Raw genomic sequence first — 14011 nt, 5'->3', positions numbered from 1 at the left:
CAAATGACTCCCATGAAGAAGTAAGGAGAGGGCCCTGATCCTGGAAAGGCCTGTTTGTAGGGGAATACCAGGACAGAGAAAAAAGGAGGGGGTGAGTGGAGAATGGGTGTAGAGAAGGCTTATGGGACATATGGGGTGGGGGGAACTGGGAAAGGAGAAAGAGTTTGGAATGTAAACAAATAATTTAGAAAATAAAAAAAAGAAAGAATTCAGAGATTCAGTCCATTGTCATCATGGTGGGAAGCATGGCAGAGTGCAGGCAGGCTAAATACTGGAGGAACTGAGAGTTCTGCATCTTGTTCTAGAGGCAAACAGGACAAGCCTGATTCTCAGGCAGCTAGGAAGAAGGTCTCAAAGCCCTACCCCCACAGTGACTCACTTCCTCCAGCAAGGCCACACCTACTTCAACAAGGCCCCACCTCCTAATAGTGCCAGTCCCTGGGTCAACCATATTTAAACCACCACAGACTCTAAATGCCTAAAGGACCTGCAATAATCTATGAGACCACAGATACCAGCTCAGACTACTAAACCCAACAAAATGTTCAATTACTGTAGGTGGAAAAAACAAGATACTTCATGATAAAAATCAATTTCAAAAATATCTATCCACAAATCAAACCCTATTGAAGTTACCAGAAGGAAAACTCCAACCCGAGGGAGTTAATTAACTATACCTATGAAAATACAGGAAATAAATAATCTCACATCAGCAAATCCTGGAAGTCTTAAATTTTTATTAACCTTTTACTGATTTGCTGTGAATTTCATATCATGTACTAATCTTTCCCAACCTTCCATACCAGTCATCCATTCTTGCAAGCACCCCCACAAAAGAAATATATTTAAAAAAAATCTCTTTGTGGAAGCTCTAGTGTACCTCTGTGACTACCACATTATATTCTTTTGTACACACTTCCTTGCTTGTAAATATTCATTGCAATAAGTCATTGGTCTGGTGTGAGGTCTCTGGCTTGTGCTGTACTACCAATACTGGGTGCTACTGGACACCTCTTGGATATCCTGCTGTTTTCCCATGTCATGGAGATACTGAAGCTTTGAGTCTACAGAATTGCCCACTTCATGCACTCCAGAAGTTTATTGATGGAATAGTAAGATGTTGCAGTGGTGGGCCAATTATTAGATTCTTACATACTGATTTTTAAGTCATTACCATGACCTTAAAAATGATAGCTAAAATCTATTTTAAAGATGAGGCAACTGGAACAGAAAGATAAAGTAATTCAAACAGATTATGTGGAAGCAAGCACATGCTACTCCAGTTTAAACTTAGTGGACATATTTAGGAAGCCTAAGTCTTTACTACTATACTCTACTATATGCAATGTTGGAGATGAAACACAGTTATTAAATCAAGGTATGTTCAGTGTTCCATACAAGATATGAGATCAACAATGAAAGTTTTATTCTAAGGTTATCTAGAAGACACATGGTTTGAAGGATGCTTATAGACTATATCGTCTGGTGGAATATGGAAAGAATGGGAAGACCTACAGAAGTCATGCAAAAAGGTATTATAATAGTTAAGGATATGACAGTACTCCATCAGTCTAAACAAATAAGAGTGTAGACAATGGGCATTAGAGAAATAAAAGCTGTGTTTCCTCTGCTGAAATTCAATCATGAATATACTGACAAAATGCAAAGGCTCTAACAAGCATGGAAACAGAAAGAGCAGTTTAAATCAGAAATTTATTTTCTGAACTAGAAAATAAGGTGCAAATATATCTATATGGTCTCGACCAGACAGATATAAGGGCATGCCTGACAATCTCTCATTAACTTGTCATGTTAACTGCATTTTCCTTTCCTTCACCTGTGGCACCAGTATCTTGCTCTCTTCCTCTATTGCAGCAGATGTGTTACATGTGCCTCTCCCTCTTTCTATCTCTTTCACTCACTCATTCTGTGCCTCCTCTCTTTGTATCATAAGGAAAACTGTCCTGTTGAATAAAAAGCCAAATCTACATCAATGTGATACCACCTCAACTATATTTTCAGTTACCTGATTTCCAAATAAAGTTTAAATCTTGAGATTCTAAAAGGATATGGATATTGAATGCCACTGGAATCCAGTATTAATGATGAAGAAAAGGGATAAACTGATAATGACTCCTAAGTTTCCTATTTGTGTGACAGAATAGAGTGTAGGTTTATAACTGAAAGAACTGTCTAAAATAAACCTAAAAAGTGGGAGACACAAGTTCTATATTAAAGAGGATTTACTTTCAAGAGACAACTGAGCCCAAATAAAGCTTTCTTCACAACTATAGTAAAATAAGGTTTGGGAAACACTGGAGATACAAGAAAGGTTACTGGTTAAATATGAGTTACTACACAAATTCAGGACAAGAAGTCTATATTGAACAATGTTAAATAAAATGAATAATGTATAAATGAAAAAATTGTGATAGAAGGAGAGAGGGAGTTCATCACAGCATAGCCTGGGACAATTGTAATCAGAACATCCCAAACAACTTACTTTCCTGGGCAATTGTAGCAAGTACAGTTCTGATTGTGGTAGAGTATTGATATCTAGTATAAAGGGGATTAGAAGTTTAGGTTGTAGCACTTTATAAATATTGAAATTGAAAGTCTGAGAGAAGAAACTCCCACTTCCAAAAGCCTTACATAGCTACCATGTGACAGAGGTAACAAAAAACCTTCATATTTGAAACTATTTTCCTAGAATGACCACAATAGGATTTACTACCCAGAATAGGATCCTTTTGGATGAAAGTCACAGATGTAATAATAGCACAGGAAAATATGTTTCAATCAAGATTTCCAGGAACAATGGAATATATACATCAAGCTAACTTTTCCTCTGCACCTTGATATTTGTCTAATCATCATTTCAAAACATTTTATTTGATTTCCAGATGTTCTTAATGTAATCATCGTGGGGATGCTGTTTTATTTTTCTCTTTTGGATATTTATTTATTTGTGCTTTATTTTGTTTTGGTTTTAGACAAATTCTCATTAGGTAGCAGATTACCAGAACTCACTATGTAGATAGCCTGGACTCAGGCTCTTGGTTATAAGGCTTCAGCCTTTCATTGATTAACAGTGGTCTGCCTCTTCCCAGTAGATAATTATATGATAAATTTTAATGTCCATTGTAAGCTTACATGAAAATTGAATAATCTTTAGAATGTTTAGAAAAGTATAATAAAGACAAGACAACTTAATTATGCCTAAAGGATTATTTTATTGAAATGACTGGAAAGGAAATAGATTCTTAAATAACAGTAAATCCAATTATTCACAAAGTATTTTGTATACATTATTGACTTGCATTTTCAACTCCATCTTGAACATTTAAGTATTATGTGTAATATAATTGAGAAGCAAATAGAGTCCTTGGGTCAAATTCAAATGAATACCATATAATACATAGAATAAATAAAATAGTAAAATTTCTTTTTTCCATGTAAATTAATTCAGAAATATATCATTTTGTAGCATGATCCAAAGATGAAAAGGTTTGTACATTTCCAGTTTCAGTCAATTCTGTAAAAGAAAGATGTAGAATCAGTTCTGTTGTATTAAATCAGTGGTTGTCAACATTTATGATGCTGCTATACTTGTTCATGTTGTGGTGACCCCCAATCATAAAATTATATACTTTTTCATTTTATTGTTACTTCATAGATATAATTTTGCTACTGTTATAAATCATAATATAAATATCTGATATGCTACCTTGTGAAAAAGTCATTTAACCCCAAAGGGGTCCTGACACACAGGTTGAGAAATGCTATGTTGTATTAATTTGTCTCTCACCATTAAAACCAATTATTTTACAATTATGCTCTATTGATCCTCTCCTTGGTAACATATAAATCCCTATTCAATGCCACATCAGCTCATGAGAAATTTTTGCAGAATATATAATCTTTCTTCAGTGCTGAGATGTTTTATAGTTTAGAATCTCAAAGCTATATTCTCTGCCTTGTTGTACCTCTAAATACCTGGACTGGGTAGCTTATTTTTGACTCATGAATAAAAGAAAAATATTAAATGCAGTAAATATAAAATTTATGAGACCCACAGTACACAGTGAAATGAAAATTGACCTGTAACAAAAACAAAACTATTTTCACAAAAAATATAAGAAGACTTCGTTTCTGCTTTTGTTTCACAGCATGATAATATGAGATGTAAAGATAAAGGCTTTTGGAAAGAGACAGATCTATACCAGTGGCAAACAAATAAAATGAAATTTAATTGAAATATAAATTTTGTCCAGTGTCATGTTTGTGAGAAGCATTCAACCAGAGAAACCATAGGAGTAAGTGAACTCTGATGAAATTTCCTACTCTGCTGTGTCTAAATAGGAAAATGATATATAAAAAGACATAAAACATGGTAATTATCATTCTACTCTTTAGTTTCCAGGAACTTACCAAAAAAATGAGGAGGAGAAAATAACCTGGAAATCCTCTTAGACCTTAAATGGAAACATACAAATAAATAAATATGCATTTTCTCTCTCGTAGTCTAACACTTGCCTAAAGTGTGTTCAACATAGCAAATGAAACACTGCAATCTTTTGACTCCATGTGGAGTCAAGAGTACAAGTAAACTGCACTATGAGAATAATATATAAACTCAAGCAAATTTTAGAACTCTTCAAAAGAAAATTTTGTTACCAAAATCTAAGTAAGATTGGCAGATTTAATTGTGGATTCATCTAGCTTAATACTCTGCATGTCAGAATCCCAAATGTACCAAATAAATCACTGTTCTTGTAATTATCTGTCATCAACATGCAATTATTTTTACCTAGATAACTGGCTATATCAGAATCTGTGAGTAACTGGACAGAAGGCCCTGGGAATTAGGTTGAAATCAAGATCTCCAGGTGTTTCTGTTTTAGAGCTAACCCCGTGGATCATCTATTTGTTAATGAGCTATATATCTATTCTTTCAAGCTAGAGCTCCTGTTTCCTCTAATATTCCTGTATTCCTCTATGTCCTGTTTCCTCAATATATATTGAGGGGAATTAAAAGGAAGAAAATTTAAACTTACAGAAACGGAATGAAGTTGTTGAGTGGCAGGGAATGGACCGGTGGGGTTAAGCAGAAATTCTAGGGACTGCACAAAGTCTTGGACGGACATATCTTGTTGAAGGAAGGGTGCTACTTGCTGAAGAAGGTACAGAACTTTGGACTGAGGAAGAGACAGCTGGGAGTGAGAAGAAACCACGGGAGACTGAGGAAAAGCCTGCACAATCTGTGCCAGGAGCTGGACCAGAGACTGAGGAAGGTGCAGATTGGCAAGACCAGTAAGGCTGGGGATTTGAGAGTTAAAGAGGCTGAGCACAGTTTCAGAGTTAAGGAAGGGCATCTGCTTGTGCTTGGGAAAGGTGGTGGCTTTAGCTTTAAGGAAGGATTCCAGTTCAGGAGAAATGGCAGGCCCAAAAGATGGCACCACAGGGGGTTGAGCAATAGGCTGGATGTTTTGTGGGATGGGATTGCAAGAGATGGTCTGGGTGGATGGAAAGCCCTGGGATTGTGACTGGATGCTGGGGTGAGCTTTAGTAGCCTGGAGCACATCCTAGAAAGTAAAGAAACTTTAGTTCACAATTCAGCAAAATCAACATTCTTGACTAATTAATCATCTTTTACCCAATGATAAGCAAAAGAATGAACACCTACAAAATCCTCCATTTGCTTAAAAATCTACCTTGGCCTAGCTGAAAACAGTGGCTAATGCATCTAAATGTAGAAGGTTGAAGCCTGATGCAGGAGAATTGCTATTACTTTGAGAACAACCTGAAATAAAAAGCAAGTTCTAGGCAATCTTGGGGTACAGAGCAAGCAAGGCTTTGGCTTTTGGGGTTTGTTGTTGTTGTTGTCGTTTTTAAAGATACACAAAGTAAGAAAGCGTTGTCTAGGGTCACATGAAGAATAAGTAAAGTGTTCTTAAGGGGTTTCTCCAAACCTATATGACTCGTGGACAAATGATAGTGTAAAATAAAACTGATGTTCAAGATTTTTCAAAATCTTTTCACTTTATCCCAAGCCCTTTCTACATTGGTACCTATACACTTTGGAATGAGAGAGCATTGATTTCTCATACTTTATGGGTTGATAATAGAACCAATTGTTTAATAGAATTAATTTTAAAAGGTGTGGTGGGATATCAATTTTTAGTTTGATTTGAAAATATAGTGTGTGCAACAAACAGTTTACTGGGAAAAGAAAACTAAGTTAAATAATTATCTTCCATTATACCCCATTGAGTGCGTGGCTAGAAGTGTGGTATGCTCCTGGGATGTGATGATATTCAGACAACCAATAATTTGAAGGCATGCTCTACTACATTATGTCACAGGTTAAGCAGTTGCTCCATATCTCACTCCTGTTTTTGTGGACTAAAAAATGCCCTTAAGACCATGTAAACAAAAAAATATATATAAATGTCATCATAAAACAAAATATGCACAAAAAAATTACCATTGACTCTACTGAAAGCCAGTTAACTTCATGCATGAGAAGTACTTAAGAAAGTTTTTTGGCCAAGAAGTGAAATAAATATACTACAAAGAGACTAATCAGAAAGATTCTGCATCCGGTAGGTGGTCAGTTCAGTGCAACATGGTCAATGTGTCCTTTCATTGACATGTTCACTTAGAAAATAAAAGGAACATGATTTCTACTGGAGAAAAGCTATGTTCATTATTAAGAACAAATAACGCCACTAGTAACTGCAGTCATGATGGAGAAGATGTACTGATGCCTGCATGCCCTTTCTAGACATGAATTCTTGATGAGTAGTTTACCTCTGCCTGCAGCTGTCCCATGAGATTCACGTACTGAAGTTTCTGCCAGAAATAAATAATACATTAAAAATCTCAAACATTTCATCTTCAAAAATAAAGCATGTAAATAAAATACAAATGGCTTTACCTCATTGAGATGTCCAACAGATTCCTTCAGAAAAGTAAAAAACAAATAAATGAATGAATAAATAAATCATGAGGTTTTAGTGAACAAGGAGCATTTTTCAATTCATAATGAAAATTAAGGTATTTAGTAAGTTATCTTAGGTTGCTAATGGGAAAATTGATGAAACTTATATTTAAATTATTTAAAACATATTGTATAAGGACTACTGTATACAAAAAAATTAAGTGCAGTCAAGAGAGAAAAATAAATTAGTGAGCAAGGTATACAAAGAGATATCTAAACAATGCTAATTCTTTCTGTGTCTACAAATGATCTTTAAATTCCATTAAGTCAAAATGCACAAACATAACTGAAATACAGACTAATGACAATATATTATCTTAATCACTTGCTAATATGCTAGGCTTCCAATAAACCATGAGAAATGACTACTTCTTCTGAGGTATTTGTAGCATTGTGAAGAGAAAATAATAAACAAATGATAAGTATTTCAAGGTAAAGACATCTATGTGGTACTCTCAGGTAAATGAAGGAATTCATTGTATCCTGTTGATTCTTATTTATGCAAATGACTACTTTAATATCTAAATATGTCCTTCTGCAAGCCAGTCTACTGCAGAGTGAGCATGACATTTCTACTGGCATTTGCCTTTAGTTGGGACTATAGCTCTTGCCAATGAGTGCCAAAGGCACACAGAGATATTAATAATCCAGGCCAGATTAGGGAGAACTCATAACAGTGAATGAGATTGTGAGCTTCTAAAATAAAGAGGAATTGAAGAGGCAGTAATGACATTTGATACAAGAAACTAATGGTGATTGAACCTGAAGCTATCCAGATATTTTTCTGCCCCTAATGCCATGTCAATGATATTTACGTAAGAAGCATATGTTAGAGTGTAAGTAACACGATCTAACTCAACAGAAAGATGGCATTTACTGCCTCTGAGAGACAATTGTCTTACCTCACTGGAAACACTATCAGTCTGTAAAGAAAAATACAAACATATATATCTTAAATTATAGATCCAATTAAGACTTCAATATCATTAAAAATGTAGTAATTTTAGAGTTGGAAATTTGTCTCAATAAAAACTCTTACCTCAGAGGACACACCCTTCTGTAAAAGCAAACAAACAACCAAAAAACATTATTAGTTACTATATATTTGTTACTAAACATACTTTCCATTTGATTTTCATGTCTTTTATTTATTTCAGAAATTTAAAAAAAATATATATGGCTTTCATAATCTTGAAAACTTGTATTTACAATCTCTTTGATCTTTTACTAAATTTGTATTGGTACATTACTATATTATATAAATGTGTACATAATCTTTGATGACTGGCAAAAGTTACTTTAATTTTCACTAAATACTTTTTGATTATGCCTACGACTACTCATAGCGTGGCCACATTTCTTGATTATGTTTCCTCCTCTGAATATCTCTTTGGAGAGGCACAGTAAGGCATGACCTGCTCATCTAAAGAGATTCAGACACTTTATCATCAGAATGAGATACTCAAGTTGCACATGTGAGTCTATTTTTGTGAAGTCATTTCTATTTAATGTATTTTAATTGTCTTGTTTCATTTCTTATTTTTGTTTTTGTTGTTGTTGTTAGAGAGTTTGTGATATAACAATGCAGTAAGCATTTGTTTCAGCTTGGAGATGCTACCAGAACTTTGAGACACTGTGTGAGTCTCAAAGAAGTTATGGTTAAATCAACAGATCCCAAACTCTCTGTTGGTTACACATTAAGTTTATCACTGCTGTTACTGCGTGTAAGTAAGCAAATCCTTCTCTACATTTTAATTACTTAGGAGACTTCTTTACACACCTCGCTTGCAAGAGCAAGTGCCACAAGGCAGGAGAGGATGAAGACCTTCATGGCTGTAAAGTCCTGTGAATGAAGTGAAGAATTAGTAACAGATTAGTCAATTAACAAGTCAAAATCTACTCTGGTCCTTAAATACTATTACTAAAACACTACTCTCAGACTTCAGCCACAGCATCAGTGGTCTTCAGTTCACAGCTTTCTCCATTCTTTTGTGTTAACTCTCTTTTGTTAACAGTTGTAGGAATGCCTTACAAAAGCTCTGAAGAACTCATAACTATCAAAACATTTTACAATCCATTTATTAAAAACAGCAGAGCTCTTACAGTTGACTAGACAGTGAACAAAATATTAATATCTCAGGTCTGTGGAGCCTCACTTCTAAAGTGAACTGGTAGACAATGTGTATTTGCTGTTTTGCTGTTTGTGAGTAATCACAGCATAAACACTAAAAATTTAAATAGTTATAAAGCATCCTTTCTAGTGCTCGAAGGCAGAAAATTATCCTATTAGTGAAAAGAAGTGATTTTATTTTTTGGGTTTTTTTCTGATGATGTTGTATTATTCATGATCAGCTCTTCTCTGTCTAAAGTCTCCTCCATGGGTCTCCATATACTTCAATCATCCTAGTTTAAAAGAAAATTATATCTTTGTATATTTTAAGTGAGGGGAGAATCTCACTGTAGTTCTTATATTTAATCCTTAGCATTTTATACACCAGTTTTAAACCAGAACATTATTGTTATACTCTAAGCCACAGTTCTTTAAAATCATCTCACTTCCATGATCACTGCTTCTAAGTCAATTCTGATTGTTCTAGAATTTATTTTTTAAGAAAATCGAGGACTTTGTTTCCCTTTTTCATATGGTTTCTAATATTTCTGGTAATACTATGAGATAGATCAAGAATTTCAAACCCCTGAACAAGTTTTATGGTTATAATCTTCTTGCATCAAATCAAATAAGATCGCTTACTTAGGAGGTAACTTTTAGTCTCCCCTTTATAATAATCACTGGCTTTGTGTGGATTTTTAACTACTTTTTCCCATTTTTATGAAGCCAGTAATCATTATAATTTGTACCATTTTTTCTAGGCATTTCTGACTTCTTAAAGCCTATCCTTTAAAACAATGTCATCATTTTTAAAGTATCTAATTTCAAAAACTTATACTTTAAGCAAATATATTCTTTCTATAATATAATATGGTATGTATTTGAAACAAATAATGAAAACAATATTTCAAGTTTACGTCTGAAGTTCTTACCTTTAGCAGAGGACAGGAGGTGAAGCTGAGGAGAGGATGATGGTCTATCAGACTCTGTGACTGTTTATATACTGCACTTAATGACATGCTAATTTTGTGGTTTGTAAAATATTTGAAAAGTCCCTTTAATTCCAAGAAGTCCATGTGGTTAGAAAAATGATTTCTTTCTGTTGTCTTTCCCAGGAAATTCTGGGGTGCATTAAACAAGGCAGCCATTCAGAACCTGGTGAAAGAACTTATCCAGGAAAGGCAATCATCCAATAATTTAACATATCTGCATGTTCTTCCAGCCTAGTACACAGTTCTCAGCCCTCTCCCCAGCCAGGTGGTGAGGGGGCTTTAACTTCAGTTATGTGGCAATGATATAGAGACATCAGAGATACACAGAGCTTTACAGAGACCAGGATTTCATCTTAACCAGACCACTAAGGACTCAATAATGCTAAGATAGCTTAGTCATGTGTAGCAAATTATTGATTGTCCCTGCCTGTTCACAAGATTTGGGAAAAATAAAAACTAATATTCAGTACTCAGGGGGGATGTATTTTTACATAGTAATAGAACAAATCAGAAAAGAAATCTGTAAGGTTGGTGGAAAAGATAAAACTATGAATCTGTGATAAAAAGTTTGCAAAACACACTGAGGATGAATCTAATTGTTTGCTAAAGTATATAAGGACTCAGGGTTCTACAAACAACATCAGTAAAGGTATTACTCACTGTCTCTCTGTCTCTGTCTCTCTCTGTCTCTCTCTCCTTTCTTTCTGCTCTTTTACTGAAAATAGCCATAGAAATTTGTTTACTTAACATCAGTTATTTTTTTCTCCTTCAGTTATGATGGTCACAATAGTGATTACAGACTTTTTTTTCATTTTAGTGCTCTGTGGAACAACTACTAAATACATTATAATCATTATCTTGTCATGGTTTTTGCAAAGCAAATTGAGGTTGCTCTTTTTTTCTTATTAGTAACAGTTTCAAAATGAAGACACTATAGGGCTGTATACCTTGTTGAGTCTTGCTATATTTAATAGTAAAGTTATCATACCTACTCCACATTTGTTTCACTGCAGCTGATTTCTATTTGGTCACATGTAAGTTCCATAACCCATACTTTAACTCTTCTGGGATTCTGTTGTGAAAAATCAAATTTATATGTAGTATTTTTATATCAACAAATACAATTTATTATGTCTAATAAAGAATAATACATATTTGTTGAGGGTAGTGATGTTTGTTAGTTTAGATAGATCATAAAGCATAGGTAGAATTTTGAGATTAATAACTGTCACAATATAACATCTCTGAGGACCCATAAAGGGTATAAACTACTGTGGTAGACATTTGATATAATCAAATCACAAATATTTGTTTAATACTATTCACTAAACCATGGAAATATTTAAAATCAAAAAGTTTTATAAAATATTTTGGATTTTGAAACATGTATATAAACCCAGTGATCAGTTAAAAGATGTGCTTATACAAAGTTGTTATTGGAGTCAAAGAAAAATATTTAAATGACTTTAAGAAGGGAGGAGTGCTAAGGAACTTGAATGGAAGAAAGGATGGTCTATGCCTGTCTGGGAGATTGAAATGTCAGATGTGCTACAAATCAAGACTCAAAAACATGAGCTGGGCGTGGTGGTGCAGGCCTTTAATCCCAGCATGTGGGTGGCAGAGGCAGGCAAATCTCAGTGCTCACCTGTTCTGCAAAGTGAGTTTCCAAACAGTCAGACTTGCTATAGAGAAACTGTCTTGAAAAAAATCAAGGTTGTGGGGAGCAGATATTAGACTGGAAATGGTGAGTTAATTGACAAATTGGAAGGGAGATGATAAGGTGAAGAGAAGGTGGCTGGCAGGAAATAAGGGATTGGAAAGGGATATGGCCAATGAATATGATCAAACTACATGATAGAATTGAATGTCAATGCCATTGAAACCCCATCACTTTCTCTAATAAATGCATGCAGATGCTCTTTTTAATGAGCTTTGGTGCACTGAGAAATTTAGAGTAGGATATTGACAACCACGAGATAGATACCATGTAGAAGGACATCCAGAATCACAGCAAGGTAATGGGAACAGGAAAGAACCGTAGGTTAAAAGAAAAGAGGCCACTTAAGGGAAGCTTCAGGAACACAGCAAAGGATTAACAATAAATGTGTGAGTTTTGCTGGCTCAAAGTCACAATAAAAAGAGTACAAACTATACAGAATATTTGAGACTTACTAAGAGAGGAGGGAAAGAGTGGATTAAAGAATGCAATGTGTGTGTTAGGATAAAACTGTAGAAACTGAAGATAAAAAAGTATCATTTAATCATTCTTTATAATATGACCAAGCTAACAAAACTTCAACATTAGAAAGAAGGTAATATCTGAGTTATGACTAGGTCCTAATCTTTGTCTTTCATGAACACTGCATGAAGTATAACCATAGTCCATGGGAAAAGAGACAGTCCAATTAAATATGTTATTTCAAGAGTTTCAGTTATTTCCCACATGCTGCAGCTAAAAAAAAAAAAGAAAAAAAAAAAAACCTAAGTAGGTCAGTTGGACTCTTCATCGGAAAGTAGGCAGGAAAACCTACTTATGAAGAACAATGATTATTTTAATAAACCTGTAATACAGTGCAATAGACAGAGAAGTGATAATTGGTCAATGTCCTATGGTGGTAAGAGAGGGATATAAGATGCAGAATCATGATTTCTGGGCAGAATTCGGATACAGATGAAGACTGGGTTGATCTGAGGGTAAAACCGAATTCTAGAATACATATGGAGAGACCAGAGACTTGGATGTGAGGAACAAATATCTAAACTATTTCAAGCAATTTATCTAGACAAGATTTGAAATGGGACAGACAGTGATAAGCTAAGAACTTTGTAGTGTTAAGAACATGACATGTTCTCTAGACCGTAGGGGTGCTTAGAAGATACCCAGGAGAAAGACATTTATATCATGACTATTTCTAGGGAGCATATTATCTTAGCAAAAATTTATTTAAACAAACATTCACATAGACACTTTTTCCTTTTATGTTTTTCCTTCTCTCTTTTTACTTCCAGTGAGAAAAAGCTTTACAAAAATACAGTGACAAGAAACAAAACTGAAATCTACATAAGCAATAGGATATTGGCAGAATTACCATAGGAAAAGCTAAAGGAGCTGAAGGAGGTCTCAAATTATGTGGCTTGTTACAGGCCATGGGTCTCAAATTCTAATGTGTATGCAATGGCTGATATTCATAAAAGTATTTAGCTCTTTTTGTTGGATGCTGGTCATTTATAATGCTTCTCCCTACTACTCTCTGTCTAGAAAATATAATTTCTCTTTAAATAAAAACTATTTAAATGTGACCTATTAATTTTCTGAACAGATATCACATTGACATCCTACTTAAACGTGAGGTAGACAGTGACACTCACAGGAGGCAAGTCTGTGTTATAGCAATTGAGAAAGCAGAGCCAATGGCTTCCATATGGTGAATTGTTGCTTTCTGTTTTTCTTTTTCCTTGTTTTTCCCAATTGAATTCACTTTAAGTTTGTGGACATTCTAAGTTAGAGAGCATCTAGGAAAGAAAATGCTGAAAATTTTCCAAAGTCCTAAGCCAATTTACGAAACATTTGGCTTCCCTGTGTATCCTAGCTCCCATTATTGGCAATGCCTGGCAACAATATATGATTTCTAAGAAATTAATACAGAAGTGAGCATGCCTTACCCATGCAATACTTCCTTTTATTTTCTCAGCAAAATGCTTTACATCTTGTGCAATAGATGCAGTATTTCCTTGAGACTCTCTCACCAACTTTAAATTGTTTTAACCAATATACTTATAGATTGGTCTAAACCAGAAAATTAGAAAATCATGATCAAGGAAAGAGTGAATAATATACTAGAATAACAGAGTTTCCCAGTGAAAAATAGAAAAACTACAAGCTTAAAATAAAGTTGATGCTTTGAG

At 34.5% G+C, this 14011-nt stretch overlaps 1 protein-coding gene across 1 annotated transcript; it reads right to left on the bottom strand.

The window, feature by feature from the left end:
- Positions 1-3451: 3451 nt before the first annotated feature.
- Csn2 (casein beta) lies at positions 3452-10092 on the bottom strand. The gene is made up of 9 exons (XM_052198690.1): positions 10046-10092; positions 8784-8846; positions 8043-8060; positions 7906-7926; positions 6941-6964; positions 6814-6855; positions 5058-5585; positions 4432-4475; positions 3452-3535 (listed from the first exon to the last, which is right to left on the bottom strand). The coding sequence occupies exons 2-8, from the start codon at positions 8832-8834 to the stop codon at positions 4470-4472; spliced, it is 690 nt and encodes a 229-aa protein (XP_052054650.1). The 5' UTR covers positions 8835-8846; positions 10046-10092; the 3' UTR covers positions 3452-3535; positions 4432-4469.
- Between the last annotated feature and the right edge of the window lie 3919 nt (positions 10093-14011).

Source organism: Apodemus sylvaticus, chromosome 11, assembly GCF_947179515.1.
Source record: "Apodemus sylvaticus chromosome 11, mApoSyl1.1, whole genome shotgun sequence".
Taxonomy (NCBI): domain Eukaryota; kingdom Metazoa; phylum Chordata; class Mammalia; order Rodentia; family Muridae; genus Apodemus; species Apodemus sylvaticus.
The sequence above is the reverse complement of the archived record's forward strand: the minus strand, read 5'-3'. Positions and strand labels throughout refer to the sequence as shown.